Source organism: Typopeltis vanoorti, chromosome 13 (genome assembly GCF_054136105.1).
Source record: "Typopeltis vanoorti isolate ZY-2024b chromosome 13, IOZ_Tvanoo_1.0, whole genome shotgun sequence".
Classification (NCBI taxonomy): Eukaryota; Metazoa; Arthropoda; class Arachnida; order Uropygi; family Thelyphonidae; genus Typopeltis; species Typopeltis vanoorti.
Genome location: NC_143561.1, coordinates 2,306,849 through 2,332,437, shown reverse-complemented (window position 1 = coordinate 2,332,437; position 25,589 = coordinate 2,306,849). Strand labels below are relative to the sequence as shown.

The 25,589-nt window shown below is 36.6% G+C and overlaps 1 protein-coding gene across 1 annotated transcript; it reads left to right on the top strand.

Annotated features, from left to right (window-relative positions):
- The first annotated feature begins 1,161 nt into the window (after nucleotides 1–1,161).
- mRpL34 (mitochondrial ribosomal protein L34) lies at nucleotides 1,162–24,991 on the top strand. Its single transcript, XM_090403003.1, has 2 exons — nucleotides 1,162–1,299; nucleotides 24,630–24,991. Exons 1-2 carry the CDS (start codon nucleotides 1,238–1,240, stop codon nucleotides 24,883–24,885), a joined length of 318 nt encoding a protein of 105 aa, XP_090259129.1. The 5' UTR covers nucleotides 1,162–1,237; the 3' UTR covers nucleotides 24,886–24,991.
- The last annotated feature ends 598 nt before the right edge of the window (nucleotides 24,992–25,589 follow it).

The following is a 25,589-nucleotide window of genomic DNA, read 5'->3' as shown; positions in this document are numbered from 1 at the left end:
TAAGTATAGCTGTTGCACTTGATCACAGTTACCATATCTGATTCTGATAGCCAGGTTTCCCTAATACCAACAATATTAAGTATATCATTTTCAATAAAGCAACGAACTCAACCAATTTGTGCCTGATGCTCTGGCATTAGTGTATAGACATAACAAATAACCACCTAGCCTATATTTATAATTAGAATAATGCCTTGTTGTATAACTTTCTCTCTTCCCTTCCCAGACATACTCAAAACGTCCTAACCCAAAGTATATTTTCCCACTTCTTCGCCAGATACATAACCATGTTCGAAGCTATTTACACACATTTTGATCATCTAGTTTCCCTGACTCTTTGCATTAGGTCTCATACCAGTAATTTTTCAGGCACCTCATTCAAACTGAATTCAAGTGTAATTAGCATTATCAGCAAATACAGTATACAATAATCTATGCCTTTAGTTTCTAACTAATTCAAACATCGTTGCCCGATCAATAATGATTAATCAATTATTACTGATCAATTATTATAATACAAATCGATCAGTAATCGATTTTTGTTATTACGAAGGAATATCTGTCAAGGTAGGCGATCAGGACATATTTTAACAGTTGATTAGCTTCATTTTTTAACTTTTAACTATTTAAACTTATGGTATGTGATCACCCATTTGTGCTTCGCTCCGCCCCACCCCGCTATGTTATGTTTACTGTATATTTCTCATTATGCAAGATTTGAATAAAAAAGACCACTATAATTTAGATTTTAGTCACGAACGAAATAAGTTTATTTTTTTCACCTCCAGCAAATTGCAATTTAGTCAAACTATGATGCAAGCAAGTAGGGCTTTTCTTTCCGAAGAAATTCGACTTTTAAATTCACATCTCAGGAGAATGAAATCGAATGTAGCAAACGCACACACCGGTACATAGAAAATATTAGGATTATTGGAACATTGGAATATTGAAAAAAAGTATAAATATCAAGTTTATTTATTTATTTATTATTTTTAAGTAAAAAAAAATGATAGGCAGCGAAGTTAAATTATTTAAGGGCGATTCTATATTTTATTATTATGCGTATGTACATTAAATAATTTATCTCTTTGATCTGCACAGCAATTTCCAGAGATTATTACCAAACACTTTATTCTTCCGTGTTTTCTGTGGTGGCAGTTGAAGCACTGAAAGTTAGCGTAGAGTTTCACTATTAGTTTGTTGGGAGTTGGTGTGATATAATTTTTATATTTCTGCAATGTCGATGATTAAACTTTTGTTAAGGAGTACAGTTCGTCAAAATCTAAACATTTCATTGCTGTAAGTCGGAAATTGTTAAAACAACTAATAGAAATAAATAACTTACCTTATTTTATCAGAACATTTAATTGCCTTAGAAAATGTCTAGTATTGGAAGTTATTAAATTTAAATAGCAGTTTAATAATTTAATCATTTCTGGATTACGGTGTGTAAAAATACAAAATAAATAAATAACAATAAAAATAGAAAAACAAATCGTTAGCCCATACACGGTACTCTTGTGCTCTAGGTTTGCAAAGTTTGATTAAGAGTTCGGAGTTGTTTATTATATGCACACATCATAAAGTATCAAATTAGGCAAATCAAGTAGCACACAGGAACGTTACACGAAATAGTCCACGAACTCCATGGAGGTGCCCGTATGTAATAATAACTAGTAATTATTTACACATCACTACACAATTCGTACCCTATGGTATAAAATACCAAGATCCAGCTTAAATTTCAGGAAGACTACTGAAATCTTTATTAACGTTAAGAGTAATTATTGCGAATATTTAAGGTTCGATTCTGCAACTTTCTCCTGTGAAACAGGAAATGCATGGCAGAATTTTGTTGATACAAAATTCAAAAGAGAAATCTAAATTATTATTATATAGTATCTCCATGGAGCCTGAAGACTCATCATGGGAGGCCCACACTAATTTTATACACACAAAGCCTAACATAGCTCTTTAAACTCATTCACTGTCAGGACACTCACAACTAATTCAGTAGTACATTTCACCACACAAAATAATCTAGTCCTTATACCTTACTAATTACACTGACACAACTTCCACAGATGACTTCTAGTTCTCTGACTATGACTTATATTGAAATATTTCCTTTGCATCAATTTTATAATTCCCTTTTAATATCTTATGTCTCCTCTTTTCTGCCTATCAACTAAACTTTGTAACCTACACACTTTCAACCTGTTCACATACGAGCATTCCACAGACCTGTTACTAGCTTTGATAATTTGTCTCTGGATGGTCTCCACCACCTCCTAATCACCAAGAAATCTATATGACTAAATCTGTGCACAGTAGTCAAGATGCAGCTGAATCATAGCCTTATAAAGAAAGATAATAACTTCCCTATCTTTCCTTGGCAGCATGTTTTTCAACTTCCAGGTAATCCTTTGAGTAAACTTACCGCTTTTGACTCTTTGTCCACATTATCCCCAAGTCCCTAGCCTCGTCAGTTTCCTGCGATTCATTGGCATCAGTGTGATATACCATATGCAACCTTTTCAACTTGAAGTGTGTAATCTTACATTTTGCAACATTAAATTCACAGTCATTATCCTTTGCCACATTGCTAATTTATTTAAACCATCCTGCAGGATATTTAAATTAAAAGTGTAATGGCCCTTGTATAGAATCCTGAGGTACTCCACTAGTCACCCTCATTCTCCTAGATTTCACTCTACCATATACTACTCTGTGGTATCTGTTAGCCTCACCCCTATTCATGCTGCTAGCTTCATATCCACTCCCATTTGTTCTAGCTTTTGTAATAGTTTTCCATGTGGGATTCTGTGAAATATCTTTACAGAGTCCAGTAGTATCACGTGGTAGTCATTTCCTTTATTCAATTTTGCTGTCACTTTATTATTAAATGTGAATAAATTACTAAGACAGGACCTATCTTTTATAAAGTTGTATTATCTAGTATAAGGTATCATATTCCTATCCACCCACTGTCGGATTTTAACTTTAACCAACTTTTCCAACACTTTAACAACTACTCCTGATATATTAATTGGTATGTAGTTTGCTTCTTCTGTCTTGGAGCCACCTTTATATAATGCAACTATCTTACCCTCTTTCCCTTCCCTTGGAACTTTGTCACAGCTCAGACTTAAATTGAACAACTTCATCAAAGGCACTGCCAATTCTCTTGCACATTCACGTAGTATATAGGCTGACATGCCATCCATCTTGCCATGCCTTCTTTCCTCTCTCCAGTCAGTCTCTTTCTCCATAGTTGAAGTCTTATAATAATTGTGCTTGGCCTACATTCATGCTAATTTGCCAAGCATGGCATCTACCTTTTACTGTGGACCTGGTGAAATAGACCAGGGTTCCTCAGGAAGGAGAGAATGCAGAGATAAGGTTGTTTGATGCATGATGATCAACAGTGGACTTGAGAGAAAGTCAGGAGAAAGAGATTGCAAGGGATGTAACAAGAAGAATGCATGAAAGAGCAAGAAGTGAGAGTGTACTGAAGAGAAAGGAGTTAGAGATAAGGAAAGAGGCATGACAGTATGAAAGGCTGTTAGAGAGAGGAATTGATATTGTATAGTGATTCCATGTATTTGATGAAAAGATGACTAAATCAGGCTTTCTTCAAGAGAAGATTAAAGATGTATGTGATGTTATTAGAATACAAGTTGGAGAAGGAAACATTAATAGCTGTGCCTTATATGAATGATTTGAAAAGTAACAAGTATCAAATGAGAAAGGATATGAAAGCGTTACTGGAGAAGCTGAAAAGTGAGAGAGTAAAGATTGTAACTTAACCACAAAAAAAGCAGAGGTGAACTGAAAAGTGTCATGTCAGTGAGTGTAGGCTGTATAGAAGGAACACTGTGTGTGTGTGCAGTAATGATTTAAACCAACTTGAATTATGGACAAAAGATAATGGTTGTAAAATTAATGTTGTATAGCATAAGATTGATTTGAAATCAAAAGATTGTGAGCTGTGTAATCACGTTGATGGAACTGGTAATGTTTATTATAAAGCTTTGCATTATAAGTCTGTGGAATGAACCTTATGAGAACAGGTAGGAGATTTGTGGGTTACAGAAACTGGTTGATAGGCAGAAAAGAGGTGATATGATTGACAAATTACTGAGGGCTGTTTACAAGATTAATTCAGAGGAAATTTTTCAGAACAGGTCTGGTAGTAGGAGAACTAGGGGCCATCCATGGAAACTGAGTAAGAGTGTAGTTAGCAAGGGTGTTAGAACCAGGTTGCTTGGAGCGTGGTGAATGAGTGGAAAAGATTTGCCAGTGTGCCATGACTGTGAATGAGTTCAAAGCAAAGTATGATACATATTGTGCAAATGTTGGATAGTTCTTGACATGATCTTTAGGGCCTCCTTCTACGAGTCTTCGGAGTAGCCAATAATAATAATCTGTTGCCTTTGCAAATAAATAAAAACCAGTAGAAAAACATGCTGAAATCTTCAGTTCAGAAACCTTGCCTAAAAACAGGAGTTTTTCTCTAAAAAATTGAAATGAATCTAAAATATTACTATCAGAGGGTTACTCTTTCCAAGGGTTTCTTCTTTAATGCTGTTTTCTGTTTTGAATTTCATTAGATAATATATGTTGTTGAGGTGCTTTTATAGAGTAGAGATGCTGAAGAAATATTCTGGTAACATGATCATCATCCCTGGAAGTTGTGTAGAAGTATAGTGTAGTTAACAAAAGTATGAGGACTATTTGCTTGGAAGTGATGAATGGCTTATTGAAGTAGTTGAGAGTGATCTGTCAGTGAATAGTGTGAATAATCATTAATGAGTGCCTCCTGTGATGAGTCTTCAGACTTGATGGAAGTTCTATAATAATAATAAAAGGTGTATGGAGAAAATTTAATGGATGAAAACACATGTATATTAATGACTGTCTGCATTTAAATAGATTTGGGAGAGAATCTGGTAAACTAGGGATGATTATATGGCAGGAATCAGCAAGTATGTTTATATGCTTGCACTTTGAGACTAGTGAGAATGAGAATGATCTAAGAATGATTAAAAGGATGTTACTGATGCCATTTATTATTATTATTATTATTATTATTATTATTATTGTTCCGGGAAACTCCAAGGAGTCGACAGACTCATCGAGGGAGGCCCTAACATCATGTCAAAAACAACTATTCAACATTCACACAGTATCTATCATACCTTGCCTTGAACTCATTCACGGTCGTAGCACCCACAACAGACTCTGGAAGCTTATTCCACTCATTTACCACTCTCCAAGTAAAGAACCTAGCTCTAACACCCTTGTCAACCACGCTCTTTCCCAGCTTCCATGCATGGCCCCTAGTCCTCCCACCACCAGTCATATTTTCAAAAATATCTTCTGGATCAATCTTATAAAAACCCTTCAGTAATTTGAATGTCTCAATCATATCACCCCTCCTTTGCCTATCGTCCAATTTCTGCAACCCACAAATCTTCAACCTATTCTCATAAGGTTCATTCCACAGACCTGCTATCATCTTGGTCACTCGTCTCTGGACCCTCTCCACTTCCTCCCCATCACGAAGAAACCCTGGTGCCCATAGCTGGGCACAGAAGTCCAGATGGGGTCTTATCAAGGCTCGATACAGAGGAACAACAACTTGTTCGTCTCTGCATGTTAAAGTATTTTTCAGAAGCCAAGTGATTTGGTGAGCTGTTTTAGTTACTTTTGCAATGTGCCCCCTAAACTTCAACTCCCTATCCACCAACACTCCCAAATCCCTGGCCTCATCAATCTCCTGGAGTATGGTTCCACCAGTGCGATATACTGCTGCTATTCTTTTCACCCCAAAGTGCATAACCTTACACTTTGCCACATTAAATTGACATCCATTTTTCCTAGCCCAGTCCTCCAAACTATCCAAATCATCCTGTAAAATTTTGACATCCAGTGCACTCACAATTGCTCTACCCAACTTTCCATCATCAGCAAACAAGTGAACACTTCCTCTCAGATCCTTTCCAATATCATTGATGAACAAATTGAAAAGCAGTGGTCCAAGAACAGAGCCCTGTGGCACTCCACTAGTCACAAGACGTCTTTTAGACTCCACTCCTGAATAAACCACTCTTTGATATCTCTCCTTCAACCACCCTCCTATCCATCTCACCAACCCTATATCTATACCCATCTGCTCCAGTTTACTGATTAGGGTTCCGTGTGGTATCCTATCAAAGGCCTTGGCAAGGTCCAGTAGTATCACTGTAAACCCATTACCCCTCTCCAGTTCAGCCGTCACTGTGTTATAAAACGTGAGCAAGTTACTGAGGCATGATCTACCCTTCACAAAACCATGTTGTCCCCCATACAATATCCCATTTTCATCTATCCAATCCTGTATTCTTTTCTTGACTAATTTCTCTAAGACCTTGACAATGATTCCTGATATGCTAATCGGTCAGTAATTTACAACAGCAGTCTTGGAACCACCTTTATGCAGTGGAACTATTTTCCCCTCTTTCCACCCGCTCGGGACTAACCCAGACCCAAGACTCAAATTAAACAAAATGGTCAAGGGTACTGACAATTCTTTAGCTGCTTCTCGTACAACACGAGCTGGTATACCATCCAATCCCACAGATGTATTGACATTGAGGTTATGCAATAGACTACTCACCTCAACTTCATTAACCACAATTCCCGTATAATCTACTGGTTTATTCGTTTCTGCAATGTCACCACCTGGATGATATACTTTTGCAAAGTGCTCACTCAGTAACTCAACTATCTCAACTGATTCAGTTACCTCCCTACCATCGGCATTCTTTAAAATCAATCTGCCATGTACATTTTTCCTTTTACTTGCTACATATCTAAAAAACTGTTTAGGATTCTCTTTAGCCTGCATGGCCAATGTTCTTTCGTAATCCTTTTTTGCTTTTCTTACCACACTTGTCACCCTTCTGGCCTGCGCTTTATACCGTTCATGTGCCTGCCGGTCACCCTTCTCCTTAAATTCCCTCCATAGTTGTTTCTTATTTTGCAGCTCAAGCTTAATGGTGTTATTCATCCATTTAACCCCTACTTGATTTATTATTCGTACTCTAGGTATACAGTCAGCCATTGCTTCATGCAAGCACTTCTTAACTACCTCCCATGCACTATCAACTTCTAGTCCTTGCAGTTGTACATGCCATGGCACTGAACCAATCAAACTCCTAAGCTTGTCATACTTTCCAGCCCGATAATTCCACATGTACCCTGTCTTAATTGAAAATTCTACACCTTTAGCCACCTCCCAAGTTAAGACCCTATGATCACTCTCACCGATTGGTGGCAATGTGGTCATATTTGTTACAGCCAAATCCTCAGATGTAATTACTAGGTCAAGCACTCTCTGACCCCTAGTATTTTCCATTACATGCTGTCGCAGAGAGTTATCCCTTAATAACCGCATAAAATCCAGTTCCTTCCTCCCGTGTGTCCTCTCCTCACTCCAATCAATGCGACCATAGTTGAAATCTCCCATAATAATCACCCTCCTTCCACCCATTTCTTCTATTTGCTTGTGCATACTGTCACCACAATCTTTTCCATCACCTGGTCTATAGCAGCACCCAATTGTATATTTAGTTCTGCTAGCCACAATCTCACACCAAATGGCCTCAAATGTGCTCTTTTCTCTATCCTGCAATTCAACTTCTATTCTCCTTGGCTGGAGCTCATCAGCTATCATCAACAATACTCCTCCCCCCCCCCATTTTATTCTCCCTGTCATTCCTGAACACACTATACCCATCACATTCAATCCCACTAGCTATATCATCTACAGTCAGCCATGTTTCACTAATACCTATAACCTGTGGTCTGGAAGTGCCAACCATGGCCAAAAACTCTTCCTTCTTGTTCCTAATACTCCTAGTATTAGTGTACATGAATTTAAGACCCCCATTAGCCCCAACCCTACCTTGATGCTTTATATTAACTATCCCACTCAGATTTGTTGTCCTTATTTGCTCTGGCATATTATATTCATTCTTACATTCAACTGCCTCCATAAGGACTGTATATCTACCCCCCCCCTTAACAAATCTAGTTTCCCTGAATTTGCACATCCACTACATTCAGCAATACTTTCTCATGTCTTCTTACACCGTAACCATTCAAATGCAAGCCAACCATCTTATATAGATCCTTTCGCCCATCAAACTCACTCCACACATCCACAAATTCCACACCACTCGTCATACATAACCCACGCATAAAGTCATTCGCAATTATGGCCCTCCTTTTAAACATTTCACTGTCATACCGTGGCAAAAGACTAATCATTCTAACTCTCTCACTCTTTTCTTTTGCTACCTCAAACAATTCATTCAGGTCTTCTATCATTTCCATTTTATCTCCTTTCAAATTATTCGTACCTGCCACAACAATCATTTCTTTCACCCTTTCCTTTTGCTCTCTAATAGACTCAGTTACGTCCTTTATGGTCACACCAGGTTGGTACGATTTTGTCAAATCCTCTACTAACACACCTCGTACTAACGAGTCTCATACAGCACTCTATCCTTCATTTTGTTCATGTTTGCATTCATACGTCTATTTTTCCTGTCATACCTTTTATTATTGGTTGGTTCATTCAGTCTACTTTTGTTCATGCACTCTAGCTGCTGTTTTGCTCTTTCTATCGCACTATTCAACAAAGCGATCTCACTCAATGCATCTATCTCATCTTTTTTATTCTCTGAGAAACCATTTATACTATCATTCACACTTTCTACATTCACACTCTCACAATTTTCATGTACAACCTTGCCGTTTCTTGTCATATCCCTATTTCCTTCATTCTGAAGGTTGACAAAAATATCACACTCACGATCCGAAATACACTTCAATTCCTCATTCTCCCTACATTTTCTACACACATTCAATCCTTTATTATCATCTAACCACACTCCGACCGCACTCCGCAAAGCGTACATTTCACAGCTAGTACACTGACTCATTTCTTTTATGCTACCGTTCTTTGATAACGATGGCGAACCATCGTTACTGGGCCGCCATTTTCCTTCGCACAGGTGCCATACTTATTTGCAACGTGTTTTGTCAAATTATACGTTATAACACACCAAAAACAGATGCACTAAAATACGCGTCTATTTATATAGCTTTGTATAACCCATTTATACTAATGCCAGAGTTATTCAATAATAATGATTCTGTGGCATCGGTTAGAACAGTTTGGCCAGAAATAAGCATTAGAGAGACTTGGTTGACAGGTGAATGTGGATATAGGAATAAACTCAAAAGGATGTTGTATTTTCAGAGACAACAGATTGAATGTGGTTTGATATTAGAATAATCGAATCAAATATATTTATTTATTTATTTATTTATTTGGGCCTGTTAAAACAGCACAACTGCAAACACACTTCTGCTCTTCCTTATTTCTTCCATCTTTCCTGAAAGAGTCTTCATTATAAAGTGTTCCCCAACAACTATAATCTTCAACTTTTCAAGATGAGTTGGAAGTTGTATTTGCTTTTTTCTATTGGTTCTGTATATAAGAAGAACGCCTATCATATCATTGCCATGTATATGTATGGGGTTGGGAAAGAAATTTATTGACTTTTTTTTTCTTGAATAATTTGAGGCTGTAGTTGTTGGGAAACACTTTATAAGGAGTACTTTATTTTGTGTTTTTTTTTTTTTTTATATCAGTTCCATGGGGATGCCTGGTTAATAATAATAATAATAATAATGTTTCATACTGATGTGCTTTGCCATAATTGTCAAAATTATAATTTGATGTATATGCAGCATCTGCCTAATCTAAACTTCATCAGACAGTAATGATAATTATTGAATGAGAGGTAGAACTTATGGCATATCAGTGCCATTTTTCGCACTAATGTGCCACACTCTCTTCTATTCTAACATGTCCAAAATTATCAAAGATGATGATTTTAGATGTGTTATTTGCCTTTATCTCGATATTGTTATTGCATTCCTTTTCATGTGAATCCCATCAATCAAATGTTGTAAACCAGTATATTTGAGTGCCATGACCTGGCACGGGTGAGGTGGGAAAATGTAACAAAAGTGGTAAGGTGGGGTCCCACAGACCCACCCAAATAATGTAATGTATTATAGAAATCCATATCTTTTTAATCAATATTAGATTATGTATTGTTTAAGTTTATCAACAGAAAAATCAAAAACTATGGCCTTTAATGGACAAGATCCAGCAAGAACTAAAATAGTAATAGATAACAAGATCTTAGAACAGGTGAATTCATTTAACTACCTAGGATGTACGATCACATATGAAAATGAAAAAGATATAAACATAAAAATTGCAAAATATTTAAAAATAACAGGTGTAATTAACTCTATATTTAAACCAAACCTAGTTCAAAAACAAACCAGGCTAAAAGTATACAATACATTAGCCCTACCGGTCTTAATGTATGGAAGCGAAAGCTGGACAATAAAACAAAAAGACAAACAAAGATTAACAACAGCAGAAATGAAGTGTATGAGAAAAACTGCAAAGTATACTCTATTTGATCACAAAAGAAACGAAGAAATTATGAAAGAATTAAACAAAGAACCAGTAATAGAAAAAATTAAAATATATAAACATAAATGGATGGAACACGTTCAAAGAATGAAAACAGAAAGATTACCAAAACAAGCCTTAAAGTACAAGCCATAGGAAAAAGAAAACCAGGACGTCCTCTTAAACGATTCAACGATGACTTCTAAGGCCGGAACAGGCCATGCTAGGCCTAAATCCTTGATATGCATGATGATGATTGTTTAAGTGTCCTGTAATTTTGAATAAAAACACAGATCCACAAAATTAACTCATAGTTACTGACTAATTCTAAATCAATTTCACTGTCTTCATCTCCGTTAAATGGCTCCTTGTCTGTCAAAGCGTCATCTATAAGTTGACGTAACCTCTGTTCTTCCTGTTTGTAACTCATCTGGTAAAAAAAGATATTATTCTAAAAATACCTCTAAATATTTAGAAAACGTATTTGCTTATAATTGGTATGTAAAAATATAGAAGCCCTAGCGGTACCAATAATATTTTAGTAGAATATACATGAAAACAACTTAGGTTTCGGAAGTAAATATAATCACACTTTTGGTAAGGTGGGATCTGGTGGACCCCAGCACACTTTACACCTCTGCACACTAAACTTGTTTGCGTGCAACAGCCTGTCATCTATGGCGTCGAGTAGCAGGTTATGGGAGGGGAAGCTATACTGAGGCATGACTCACTGTCACGTGTTGTTAAAAAGTTATAGTCAATTTAAAATCTTTGGGGTCTGTGACATCCCACCTTACTGACTTTGGGTTAAATGATGATATTTAAAACTCATTTAAGTCAAGGTATGGTGAGTTGTGCATGTGAGAGTGGTGATTTCCCATGATAAGTCTCTTGACTCCATGGAGGTCTGTTGATAATAATAATCTGGTTTTTCTGTCCTAAAGACCATTTATATTGCCTTTTTTTTTCATGCCACTTCAGGTCTCTAATAAACATGGCAGTGGTATCACGTAATGGCTGATGGAAATTGTCTTTCACCAGTCATTCATGTCTGCAGTAGGATTCAAACCTATGGCCTGTTGGTTGGAGACTGGTTCTGTTATCATGTTAATGTCCCACTAGGATTACATTGTTCCTCAGTGCATCATGGTTAGTTGTCTGAATGTCCTTAGATGGCAGGTGATTTTTGCCATCTAGTGTGAGACAACCACCTTGCATATTGGAGGTTTGAAGTAGTTTGAAAACGTACCATGTTTTGGAGAGATTGATATTTAAAAATGTGGAACTGGGTTATAGAGCTATTTTACAGTTCTACAATAAAATGGAAGAGGTTTTGGTATCTATTCTGCCCTTTTTTTTTGTGCATTTGGCATGCCACTGAAAGTCATCACTCTCGTCTGTGAAAAAGAAGATATTATTTTTTTAATCACATCTATGTAAGAGGCTTCAAAACCTATAGCAAATCATTACCATGTATGGACAGGATTCAAAAGAAAAGTAATCCGCTTATATATATATATATATGTAGAAAGTTTTTTACCTTGGGTGTACTATATGTTAAAGATACCAAGAAATTTTATATACTTGGTTTTAATCCTTTTTTCCCAAGTAAGCAAACTTACTTGCTTGCTTCTTTGCTTACTTGGGAAAAAAAGATTAAAACCAAGTACAAGTGTCCCTTGATTAATGCGATTAATTAATCCCTCGATGTTACCGCGTTAATCAAATATAATAATCAATGGTAAAAAGTACAATTCGTCCATGATCAATTACTGTATTAATAATTCACTTTATATGGTACTCTTTTAAGAAAGATAAAAAATGAATGCAAGGTAAATGTTTAATAAATGCTTGTACCTACATTAGTACTGCAATTTTTTTATAAAAAAAAAAAGTTATCAAGAGTTGTTTGAACAGTTTTATTTTTTTTTTTTCTTATAAGCATATATTCTATGATAACAAGCAAAACATGACTTTCTAGACCTAGCAAACAAGCATCGATTAACATCTGGATCCATATCCATTATTTGCTGTTTAAGTGATTGTAAACTGCAAAATATTCCATCCAGTTCTTTGATTGTTATCTCCTTTGGAATCTCATCTTCACATTCTATCTGTTTGTTGTCTTCATATGCTCGTTGTTCAATTTCAAGAAGATAATTGTCACTGAAATCTTTTGAATTTGAATCCAATAATTCTTTAATATCTTCTGCATCAACACCATCAAAATCAAGATCTTCACCAATTGCAATGATTTCTTCAACCATGTTGTTCACAGGATTTTGAAAATCACCCAAGTTATTAGCACATTCTGGCAAAAGGTTTTTCCAAACAGCTCTCGTGCACCTAGAAGACACTTGCTCCCACGAGTCATGAATGTTTTCAATTGCGTGTTTAATGTCAAAATTTTTACAAAATTCTTGGAGTGTAATCGCATTTTCTCCTGTCGTTGTTTCTACTGCCTTTGAGAATGTCTTTTTTAAGAAAATAGGCTTTGAAAGTTTCAATGACGCCTATGTCCATGAGTTGTAGCAATGATGTCGTATTTGGTGAAAAAAAGAAAACTTTTGCATTCTCACACTGATCATTAAGAGAATTTGGATGACCAGGTGCATTATCTAAATATTTTTTTTTAAATAGCAGAACAATTGGCGCTTGTAATACACCCACTCAGGAAGGAATGATGTCATCATGCTCATGACTTTCTTTCTCTTGGCCAGGAGACACTCCTCGAGGATTGCATGTTTTTGCATGGCATATTTAAAGGCGCGTTAATTAAAACTCTTGCTGCGTATATAAAGGGATTGTCACAATTGATTTCGGTGCGTTAATCAAATTCCACGTTAAGCAAGGGATACCTGTATATAAAATTTCTTGGTATCTTTAATGTATAGTACACCCAAGGTAAAAAATTTGGTACACGTGTACCAACATGTACCTCAACTCATCAGTCCAGGTGACCTTTTCCATGCATCAAGGGTCCAATGGCAATGTTCCTGTGCCCATGCTAATCGTTGTGCCTTGTATGGTGAGCAGAGGTACCGTAGTCGGACGGTGGCTTCTGTACCCCATAGCGAGAAGATGGTTCTGGATGGTGTGGCTGCTCACATGTCGTTGTTGTTGTCCAGCATTGAATGGCGAGTGATCTGCAGCACTGTGGCCCGTCTATCTGCTGTTACCATCCGTGCTAGCCAACGGCATCCCCTGTCATTGACACTTTGTACACCACGGCAGTTTTCCCTGGCAGCTATGGTTTTACCCGATTCCATGTACTCACGGTACACTCTTGACACAGTGGCACATGAAAAGCTCAGTGCCTGCATGACTTCAGAGATGGGGTGTCCCATACGTCTGGCTCCGACTATCTGTCCATGATTGAATTTGCTGAGATCTCGAGTCTTCCCCATTCTGTGCTCGACTATTACTCAGACTGTCAGTACAAGGTATGACGACATCCCCGTCATGTGGCACTATTCCATTTGCCAGGGCGATCACAGCACCATTTCGCCAACACAGCAGGTATCTCTAATTCAACTGCTTACGAGTGTAATATCTACTGCATGCATGCATTCATTTTCTATAAATATTTCCATTTTAAATGTTCTTCAGAACTATAAATAATTCCCCACCTCCACAAAATCCATTCATATACATGCAACTACCACCAAACATCCCTTCACAGTCAAACTAGATACTTATAGAACAAGTTTCTCTTCCTTCTCCTTGATTCCTACTTCTTCTTTGGCGCTACAGCCTCGTAGGGCCTTGGCCTCCCATTGTTGGGTTTCATAACTCACTACTAGTTGGAGCTGTTACCCCCACACTCAACCATGTGTAATTGTCTGTGAAGTGTTGTGTTCTTAAGGCTGGTTTGCCTGCTTTGCGGGAGGAAAACTCCCAGATAAACAGGACTCTGAAGATCTGCTCCAGTGAACAGGCACTAAAAAACGAATTTAAAGTGATCAGTAATATTTTTCAAAAAAATGGATAGAGCGAAAACACTATTAACAAACTTCTCTACAAGACCTCAATAAAAAACAAAGACAAACCAGACTACAGTAAAACTATAACCATTCCCTACATTAAAGGGACATCAGACAAAATGAACAGAGTACTACAAAAATACAACCTTAAAGCCACCTTTAACCTCCTGCAAAATTAAAAAGCTTACTCAACTCATCCAAAGACCCTCTCCCCTCCGCTGGCCCACCCTGGAGTATACCATATTTACTGCACCTGCAACATACCATACATAGGAGAAACAGGACGTACAATTCCGATCAGACAAAAAGAACATAAACGACACATCGAATATAATAATTGTGGTGAAGCTGGCCTTTCTGATCATGCTCTGAACACTTTACATAGAATTTACTGGAAAAGCACTAGATGTCTACATCACACCAAAACATGGTATGAACGCAAATTTAAGGAAGCTTGTGAGATCATTATCAACCACCCCAATCTAAACAATAATGATGGTCTAAAAATCGAATACATATGGAAGGCATATATTCGTCCATGAATCCTTCCTCTATAAGAACAACTATAAACAGGACTCTAGAAAATCCAGGATCCTAAATCTATAATAACTTTAATACTGAAAAATAGGACATCACTGTTAAAAAAAAAATCTATAAGAAAATTTATTCATGTTGTAATTTATAAATAATTTTTAATCAAAAATAACAATTGTAATAATAGAAATAGGACATCACTGTTACTGGAAGGAAAACCATCTGTAAGCAAGAATATTTATTCATGTAATCAAAAATTAAATATTAAATTAGCTTGATGTGATTTTTTTTTTTTTTTTTTTCACTAGAGGTCATGCCAGTGAGTAGCATGTGATCAAATCATTGTTTCTTTAGCTTACGGTTTGAAATGTAACACAGCTTGTCTTGTATGTTTCTGTATGCTCCAGATGATGATCTTGATATGAAGATCGAAACGTTGGGATAATAAAAAGGGAGTTATTCACGGTTGTAGAATCCGTAATTTCAAAAATGAATGCTGATCACCTTGTAACACTAAAAGAAAGGTTCTTGTCATTTATAATTTGTCTTAGATGATATTTGACCAGAGATGCTCAAATATGGAGGTATAAAATTTTGCAGTGGCTGCACTGCTTCAATTTAGAGGACATAGAAGGTAGAATTTCAGAAGATTGTAGTACAGCTCATAGTTCCCATCTATAAAATAGGAAATAAAGCTGAATGCAAGATTAAAGTGGTGAAGGTAACACAGAGGATTGCTGCAATAATGAGAAGGACACTGACCTGCAGAGATAAGTTATCATTCTATTGTATGAGACCCTGATCAGACCACACTTAGACTATTGTTCTCTGATTTGGTCCCCAGGATTTGAAGGGGATAAATTAACTGTGGAAATGGTGCAAAGGCAGATAATAAAGATGGTTTCAGGACTGGCACTGGAGGAGTTCTTTCACTTGGTTGAACAGCGGGAAGGAGTGATAACAAGGGGCCATCCCTGGAAGTTATGAAAGGAAACTGAGCAAGAGTGTGAGGAGTGGTTTCTTTGCATGGAGGTGGAGGGTGGTTGAACCATGGAATGCATTGTCTGATAAGAGGGGTGAGAGTGAGAACAGTCAATGAGTTTAAGGAGTGGTATGATAGACTTTGTGTTTCTTAGGAAGGACCTCCCGTGACGAGTCTTTTGACTCCATGGAGGCCTGAATAATAACAATAATAATAATTTCTCTGCTAAATGTTTCAGGTAAGATTTATGCAAGCATACTTGAAAAGAGGCAGAGAAAAATTGTGGAATAGAAACTTAGAGAAGAACATGATTGGTTTTGTCCAAATAAAGATTGTCATGGTCTGATTTTCACTGTACATCAAATAGTTGCAAACTCATGTGAATATGACAAGGATTTATATTTAACTTTTGTAGATATGGAAAAAGCATATGACGAAATGCTCAGAAAAAGCTTTTCAAAACACTACAATTATATGGGGTAAGTGGTTTATTACTCGCTATAATGTTCCAATTCATTTAAATGAATTACATTTAAATTGCAATTCAGCAGTTAGAATTGAAAGAAATACAGGAAAGTGGTTTGATGTAAACTCAGGAGTGAGACTAGGGATGAATTCTCCATGCTTGCTGCGCAAGATCATTACTTGAGAAAGAAGTAATATTTATTTGTTAATAAATGCATGAATTTATAAGCATTCCATTTAGGCTTTTATTTCTGTAGACAGAAGAAGTCTTAAGTTTGCACATCAATAATTGAGCTTTGTGTTGTGTATTGAAAGCCTATGCTTGCTCGTCTAGTCAAAGCTACCTTGGCTTGCTCTGTTGTAGGATCTTCCAGGTCCTCGCTGCAGCATTGTGATTTCATGCACGTGCAAAGCCATTTTCGCTCCCTTCACGTCGTCTTAAACACAGGCCATATGCAGTCAAAGTAGCTCTAGCCAGGAAGCTTCAGCTAGCCTTTACAAGGCTAGCTGAAGTGTTTCCCAAGCAACACGCACACAAGTGTGCGTGTTGCTTGGGAAAATTAAGTTACAACCAACTTTTTATGATGATGTTATTGACCAGTTCATAAAGAAGAACCGTAGGGTAGAATTTGTTTTCAAGTAGCTAAATTGAAAAAGATAGAATATCATTTGTAAAATAAATGTTTTATTTGTATGATTAAATGTACATGAATTTCTCATATTTGTAGATTTAGGGACTCAAAAACACACGTGTTGAACAGATTATTTTATTAATTACAAATAAAATAAAACTTGACGTTTCGACCTCTATATCGAGGTCATCATCGGAAGAATACAACTGTATACAGAACCACGCTACATGCTCATGCTTTCTATACCAGTAAACTAAATCTACGTAGTTAATAAATCTTTTTTCTAGCCTGACCTCTAGTGATAGAAAAGAAAAACAAAAATAAATAAAGAAATTAAAAAAAAAAAAAAAAAATTATATATATATATAAAAAAAATAAATAAATAAAATTATTATATATATATATATATATATATATATATATTATAAATAGATAAATGCAACTACAATAAACTGTTAGAGTCCTCATGTATTAACATTCTGGATAGTTATAAAATGATTTCTTTCAGTTGCTATTGAATGTTCTAAACACTTCACCTGGTCACCAGGTTGTCTTCTTGTAGTTGGAATTTTTCTAATGCTAGTTTAGGATGTCATACAGGTTGTAGATGGGTCCTCCACATTCTTGAAATGGTGAGGCCATCATTTTTGTTGAGATTTGGGTTGTGTTTGAGCATTTCACAAGACCCTTTAAATTTTCTCTCAAACCAGGTTTTGGTGCGGTGCAGGGACTTGGTATTTTTCCAGTCAATTCTATGGTATGTTTGGCCTGTTTTACCGAAGTGGAGGTATTTAATGTGTCGTTTGTGTTCGTCTTGTCTGATTGGGATAGTTCGCCCTGTTTCCCCTATGTATGGTATGTTACATGTGCAGTGTATTTTGTATGCCCCTGGGTGTGCTAGGTGTGGAAGAGGATCTTTAGAGGAACTGAGTAGGTGTCTTAGCTTATTTGGGGGTTTAAAGGTGGTTTTAATGTTGTATTTGCGAAGTGTTCTGTCTATTTTTTCAGAAATGCCTCTAACATAAGGAATGGCCATAGCATTCTTGAAATCTTTTATGTTCTTACTGGTATCTTTATGGAGGATCTTGTGAATAGTTTTTTTATTGTATCCATTTTTGATAAATGTTTGGTTGATGATTTTGTATTCTTGGTTTAGAGCCTGTTCATTCGAACAAATAGTTAGGGCTCTGTGTTTAAGGGTGCTTATGACACCTAATTTTTGTGTTGGGTGGTGGTAAGAATTTTTGTGTATGTATTGGCCTGTGTGTGTAGGTTTGCGGTAAACTGAGAAGGAGAGACAGCCAGAGGGAAGACGTGTGACAAGTGTGTCTAGGAAAGGAAGAGAGTCGTTTTTTTCCATTTCAATGGTGAATTGGATACGTTTGTGTTGTTTGTTTAGGTGGCTAAGGAATGTATTTAGAGCTTCGCGGCCGTGGGGCCAAATGGCGAAAGATACCAGTAAGAACAAAAAAGATTTCAAGAATGCTATTGCCATTCCTTATGTTAGAGGCATTTCTGAAAAAATAGACAGAACACTTCGCAAATACAACATTAAAACCACCTTTAAACCCCCAAATAAGCTAAGACACCTACTCAGTTCCTCTAAAGATCCTCTTCCACACCTAGCACACCCAGGGGCATACAAAATACACTGCACATGTAACATACCATACATAGGGGAAACAGGGCGAACTATCCCAATCAGACAAGACGAACACAAACGACACATTAAATACCTCCACTTCGGTAAAACAGGCCTTTCTGACCATGCACTCCAAACATACCATAGAATTGACTGGAAAAATACCAAGTCCCTGCACCGCACCAAAACCTGGTTTGAGAGAAAATTTAAAGGGTCTTGTGAAATGCTCAAACACAACCCAAATCTCAACAAAAATGATGGCCTCACCATTTCAAGAATGTGGAGGACCCATCTACAACCTGTATGACATCCTAAACTAGCATTAGAAAAATTCCAACTACAAGAAGACAACCTGGTGACCAGGTGAAGTGTTTAGAACATTCAATAGCAACTGAAAGAAATCATTTTATAACTATCCAGAATATTAATACATGAGGACTCTAACAGTTTATTGTAGTTGCATTTATCTATTTATAATATATATATATATATTTATATATATATATAATTTTTTTTTTTTTTTTTTTAATTTCTTTATTTATTTTTGTTTTTCTTTTCTATCACTAGAGGTCAGGCTAGAAAAAAGATTTATTAACTACGCAGATTTAGTTTACTGGTATAGAAAGCATGAGCATGTAGCTTGGTTCTGTATACAGTTGTATTCTTCCGATGATGACCTCGATATAGAGGTCGAAACGTCAAGTTTTATTTTATTTGTAATTAATAAAATAATCTGTTCAACACGTGTGTTTTTGAGTCCCTGAATCTACAGATATGAGTGCTGATCACCGTGTAACCCTAAAAGAAAGTACATGAATTTCTAAATATATAGTTTTAAATGGTCAGTAATTCATTATTCTGCTAATCAGACTTCATTCACACCTGTCACTCCCTGAATGATAACAAGAGCAAGCATGAATTTGAAGACCAGCATTCATTCCTGGGTAAGACGGATGCATGTTATCTCCACTCTTATTCATCATCTATATGGATTGGTTAAGAAATCTTGCCTTGTACATGCATCATCTGCATGTATTCATATTTAATCCAGGATTTCTTAACTAAATTGAATTACAACTAACAAATATTGCATGAAAATCAACAAGACGTTTCAGCTGCATTCTCAATGGAGAATGATAGAACAAACAACATATTTCATCTTTTTAGACACTGTTTTTAGTGAAGATGACAAATTAAATATGAATACAACAGAATAAGCAATGCTGGTATGGTTGGGAGCCAGGTGAATAAATTTATATAGAATAAGAAAGAAATTTGCCAGTATACTTAATTAGCAGTATACAAGAGTTCAAACCAGTTTTAAGTTATGAATCTGAGTATTGGGTTAGAAATAAAACACTTGATCAATGATTAGAAACACAAATATGAGAGTTCTGATAAAAATTAGGGACCTGAACAGATGGCATCAATAGCAGAATCATGTTAAAAATGAAGAAATTAAGAAGGAACTTGACATTGTTTTCATTCAAGGTTGTTGGAGCAGTTCTGATCAAAGGTGGTATGTCACTTAAACAGAATGGGAGAAAAGTTAGCAAAACAGGTTTGATGCTAAGATGGCAGTTAAAAGATCCAGAATAAGACCTATGTCTAGGTGGTTCGATTCAATCAGAAGTACCTTAGAAGAGTGAAATGTTAGATATGACAATATTGGAGAGCTGACAAGTAATGGACTAATTTGGAGAAAAATTGTTAATAGTAGATTAACAGTAATGTAAACTTAATCATGGAGTGCTGTCATAGTAGTCTGAACATCCCTTGAGGGTACATATCAGGAAATTAATGAGGTATATGAGCTTACTTCCATGCTATAGGATGAATGCCAACTGAGTATAGTCTTATGTAGAGATGATAAACAACAGGTCATAGTTCAGGAGCAACTTTCTCTCTTGAGCACAATTGGTGGAATGCCATAAGGACCAGAAGCTTTTCATTTTGTTCAAAATTCTTTTTCTGTCTTTCTATCAATAGGTTTATAGGAGGTGCATTGCAAATTTCTAGGTATAGTTTGAGATTATCTGCATTGGTTTGCTATGCAGAGTTTGTTGAGAAGAATGATGCTAGAGTATTAATGTTATCTTTAGGTGATGTTGCAATGCACTGGTCGGAAAGAAATTGATGGACACTCCCAAGGGCAAGATGCATCATGCTATGTAACGAATCTCATATTTGTAGCCATTATGCATTGGAGGAATAAGATGCTCCGAAGTCACTGCAGCTGTGACTGGGTGAAATGGTTATGAGTAGCGAACTGAGAATTTAAAAGTGGCGTTGTGATGGGATGCCATACTGCAGGCCTATCTACACCCTCTGTCCAAAAAGAAACCAAACGTTTCGAAAATTGAAGAAACTAGTGGCGCCACCTGTCGTATCTTTTTTGTTGTCAAAAGCGGCAACCTTCATTAGTGTTGTATCAACTGTTTATGACATTTGTTTCATTAGAAGTTGAGTTATAGTGCCGAGAATGACAGTGCACTTTGACGAATGGTCGGAAAATGAGTTTCAAACCAAGAGCTGTGATTGATTTTTGTGTTAAACTTGGTAAAAGTATTTTCCAAACGCATCAAATGCTTCAAAAAGCATACAGTGATGAATGCTTATTCCATACTCACGTTTACGAGTGGGTTTAGCGATTTCAAAGTGGTCGTGAGATGCTTGAGGATGACGAAAAGCCGGGGGGACTTGGACTTTGGGATGAAATCACGCACTTTTGGTTAACATCCCAAAAGTGCGTGATTTCATCAAAGAAAACCTGAAATTGTCCGTGAATTGATTGAAGATGAATTGGGGATTCCAAAATTAACTGTGCACAGAATTTTGACTCAGAGTTTGAGCCTTTGTAAATTGAATTTGCGATTTGTTCTCCACAAGTTGACCAACAGCAAAAAAATGTATTGAATTGAATACTGCAGGAACCGTGTTGAAACTGCTCATAAACACTCAAAATTCCTTGAAACAGTCATTACTGGTGATGAAACATGGTGTTTTGAGTCTGAGCCTGAAACAAAGCACCAGAGTGCTGAGTGGAGACCACCAGAAGAGGGTCATCCAAAAAAAAGTCGCTTGGAGAAGTCAAAAGTAAAGACAGTGCTGATTTGTTTCTATGATTCCCAGGGCATTACCCCAAAGGATTCGTTCTACCTGGCCAAATGGTCAATGGTGAATTTTATCTTGAAGTTTTGAAGCGATATCGTGATGCAGGCATCTGGTCGCTTTTGCACGATAACGCACCATCTCATTATGAGACAATTTTTGAGCAAAAACCAAGTTTGTGTGTGTTGGATCGCTTGCTGTATTCACCTGATTTAGCACCCTGTGACTTGTTTCTCTTCCCCCAACTTCATTTGCTGATGAAAGGAAAGCAGTACAGCACCATTGAAAACGTTCAAGCGGCAGTAACCACGACCCTCAACAGTATTCCAAAAACCAATATAAAAAATCTAATTTAACAAATTAATTGACTGTGCCAAATGCTGTATCAAAGCTGAGGGAGAGTATATTGATTGAAATAAATGATTTGAATAATTATAATTGGCCAGTGTTTTATTTTATATCAAAAGTTCGGTTTCTATTTGGACAGAGGGTGTATTCAGCAAATTGTTGACAAATTGGGCCATCCTATGTCAACAATGAATGATATTGTACTGAGATGGAAACGCAGGGAAGATAGAAGCCAACTGCAAGTGCTACCTGAAGTGGACCACCCACCACACTCAATGAATGTGATTTTAGGGTGCTACGAAGAATAATATGTAAAAACTGCCATTTGTCGGCTGACACATTGAATACAAAGTTCCAGGCATCGACTGGAACACAAATCTGCACAAAAACGTTGAGAACCAATGCTCACAATTTGGGTTTCCATGGCATTACCACAATATGCAAGCTCTGCATTACTTGAACCAAGATGCAGCGTCGTTTTCAGTGGTGTTAGGAGCATGTAGAATGGGATGTGGAAGGTTGGAAAGCTGTGTTATGGAGCGATGAATTGTGCTTCACCCTTTACCGAGCAGGTGGATGGGTATAGGAGTGGCAGATTCCCAGTGAATGTCTCTTACCAGAGTGTGTAACCCCAACTATGAAATTCAGAGGTGGTGGTGTGATGGTATGGTCCTGTTTTTTTTCCTGGTTTGACCGTGGACCTTTGTTTATGGCACAATGAACATTGAACTCCAAGAAGTATCTGAATATTGACAATGCAGTGCTTCCTACTTCGTCGTATTTCTATGGAACTGACCATTGTCTGTTTCAGCAAGACAAAGCATTGTATCATAAGGTTTCTGCTGTGACTGTATGGTTTGTAGTCATGAACATTACAATTGACTGGCATCCACAGAGCCCTGATCTTAATCGTATTGAACATTTGTGGGATGTACTGGAGTGTTGGGTAAGGTCAAGGGATGTCCACCCCACAACAGTCCAGGACCTCATTACATGCCCACAGGAAAAATGGTCCAGTTGCAGTCATTGCAGCAAAATGGGATCCTATATATTATTAAGGTGGGTGCTATGGCTGTTTATTCCTCATGCTATGGTATCCATTGACTTCTTTCCAAGCAATGTACTGTCATTGGGTGAAAGAGAGGCAGACACAGATGGGGAAGTTGCCCCAAAGAGCTTTTCAAGGGACCAGGAGGCATGGAAGGACTTCTCTAGAGACCAGAAATTTCATACTTCAGGCAAACCAGTAAAGTGGTGTATCTCTTTTGGACAGTGGAGGTCATCTGTAGGGTTAGTTTGCATTTCCTCCAACTAGGAAGATACCTCTATCACTAGGAATTCTCATTGTTTTAACCAGTGAAAACATTTTTACATAGTCAAAAATGTTAAGTTAAAGCCTTAATTTGAAAAGTCCTTATAAAGATTTCTTGTCTGTTATGCAAGATTCAAACAGTTCTTTTCATTGGAACAACACATTTCATAGTGTCCCTCCATTTCTGCTGTTGAGTTGCAGTACATGTGTAGTGTATGTACTAACCAAACCATAACTCCAGTCACTTTAAATTTCCCAAAATTCATGTAATCTGCAGAGTGGATACTAAAGTATGAATATGAGTATGCACTTTCCTCATTCTTGCAACATGGATGTGTTATATTTTTAGTGTTTGCATGCTGCATATGTTTATATTTGTATGGATCCTAATGTCCTACTGTTCTTAAAAGTCGAGAGAGAAATAGATTGTGTTGTTATCGAGAGAAAAGCCATTGTTCAGTCAACTCTCTCACAAGAAAGAGGTGACTGAATTTAATTCTAAATGTCTGATTTGGTGTACAAATTAAACATTTTTAAGTTTTTTTTTATTTCTCATACTCTTTATACTGTATTATATTACTTTGCATTAATCATTACAAATTGAAATCCAATTTGTAATTACCATAAAATACCTCCTTCTTGTGGAAAGGCTTAGACATTGGTTATACATTCTTACTAAATAGCTTAAGGAAATTACAACGTACAATAGAATATACATTAAAATAAATTTTAATACCCTTCCAATATTTCGGCAACGTCACGTTGCCATTATTGCCCCCGCCACACACCCATAATGTATAACAGTATACATCTCTTCGTGAGATGTGTTTTACATTATGGGAAATACTAAGAATAGTGATCAGAGCTTTACCCACCTTTATGACGAGTTGTTCTGGTGTTGCACTACCTTTAGACTTGAAGTACGTTCAGGCGCAAACTTAACTGTTTTGCTTACTTGGGAGAAGGAGTAAAAAAACCAAGTTTATAAAATTACTTATTTATTTATATATATATATATATTTCTATTTATTTATTTATATATATATTTATTTATTTTGATGTATTTTATAGGGAATCTTTTAAAAATCAGAAAGCATGGGTCAGTAGCAACACCTATCATCCTCTGAAATTGTGTTCCCTACCAATTTTATCAACTTATGTTCCTTATGTGCAACAGGTTCGAACAATTGTTCGAAAACATTTTCCTCGACCTAGTGAATGGAAGAGGGTTAAGCGCCATGGTTATGTGACTCGCATGTCAACTCCTGGTGGCAGAAGAATTATAATGAATAGAATATTGAAAGGTCGTCACATTTTATCACACTGAGTAGGTGGTGAAATTGACTTAGCACGTGTTACATAGCTTTTATTTCATGTAGTTTAAAGAATGATGTGTCATTTTCATGAGTAATAAATACTTAACTTTGACTGTATTGGTTTGAAAATTTATTGAGATGTAAATAAATTCATAATATATAATAATATTTTTAGGCAGTTAGGATCTAAAAAGCTTCATACAGGCAAATGTACACAATATAGCAAAAATGTAATGAGACCGAGTTAAAATAAGCTAAAATGTGGATAAGGAATATTATTATTATTATTACGTGACACCTCCAAAGAGTCCAAAAACTTATTGAGGGAGGGCACCTACTCTACAACTCTGTCTCCACCACTCAATCCACCAACTACAGTGAAATACATCATCCGCACCAATGTCATCTATTGCCTGCCATCACCACCACTTGTATTTTCACAGACAGTCACAAACATCCATGCGCACAGTGGGATTCAGACCCACAGCCTTTTGGTTGGAGAGCAGATATGCTAACCACTCATCTAACCAGGCTGGCTGTTTATTTTTTCTTACTATTTAGTTATTACATTCTTCTGAATGTTATAAACACTCTCATATCAATGCCTTTTCGATTTCATTTTGAGACATAAGAGAAAGGTTTGCTGGAGCCAGTTTGGAATAGTAAGGATTTATCTGTGAGCCAGAAACATCTGCATATTGATCACTATGTGAAC

Bases quoted from the DNA above. Each gene is read 5' to 3' on its own strand.
- mRpL34 (XM_090403003.1), top strand. From the start codon at position 1,238: ATGTCGATGATTAAACTTTTGTTAAGGAGTACAGTTCGTCAAAATCTA. The intron at 1,300-24,629 runs GTAAGTCGGAAA...TGTATTTTATAG, and splicing joins AATCTAAACATTTCATTGCT to GGAATCTTTTAAAAATCAGA.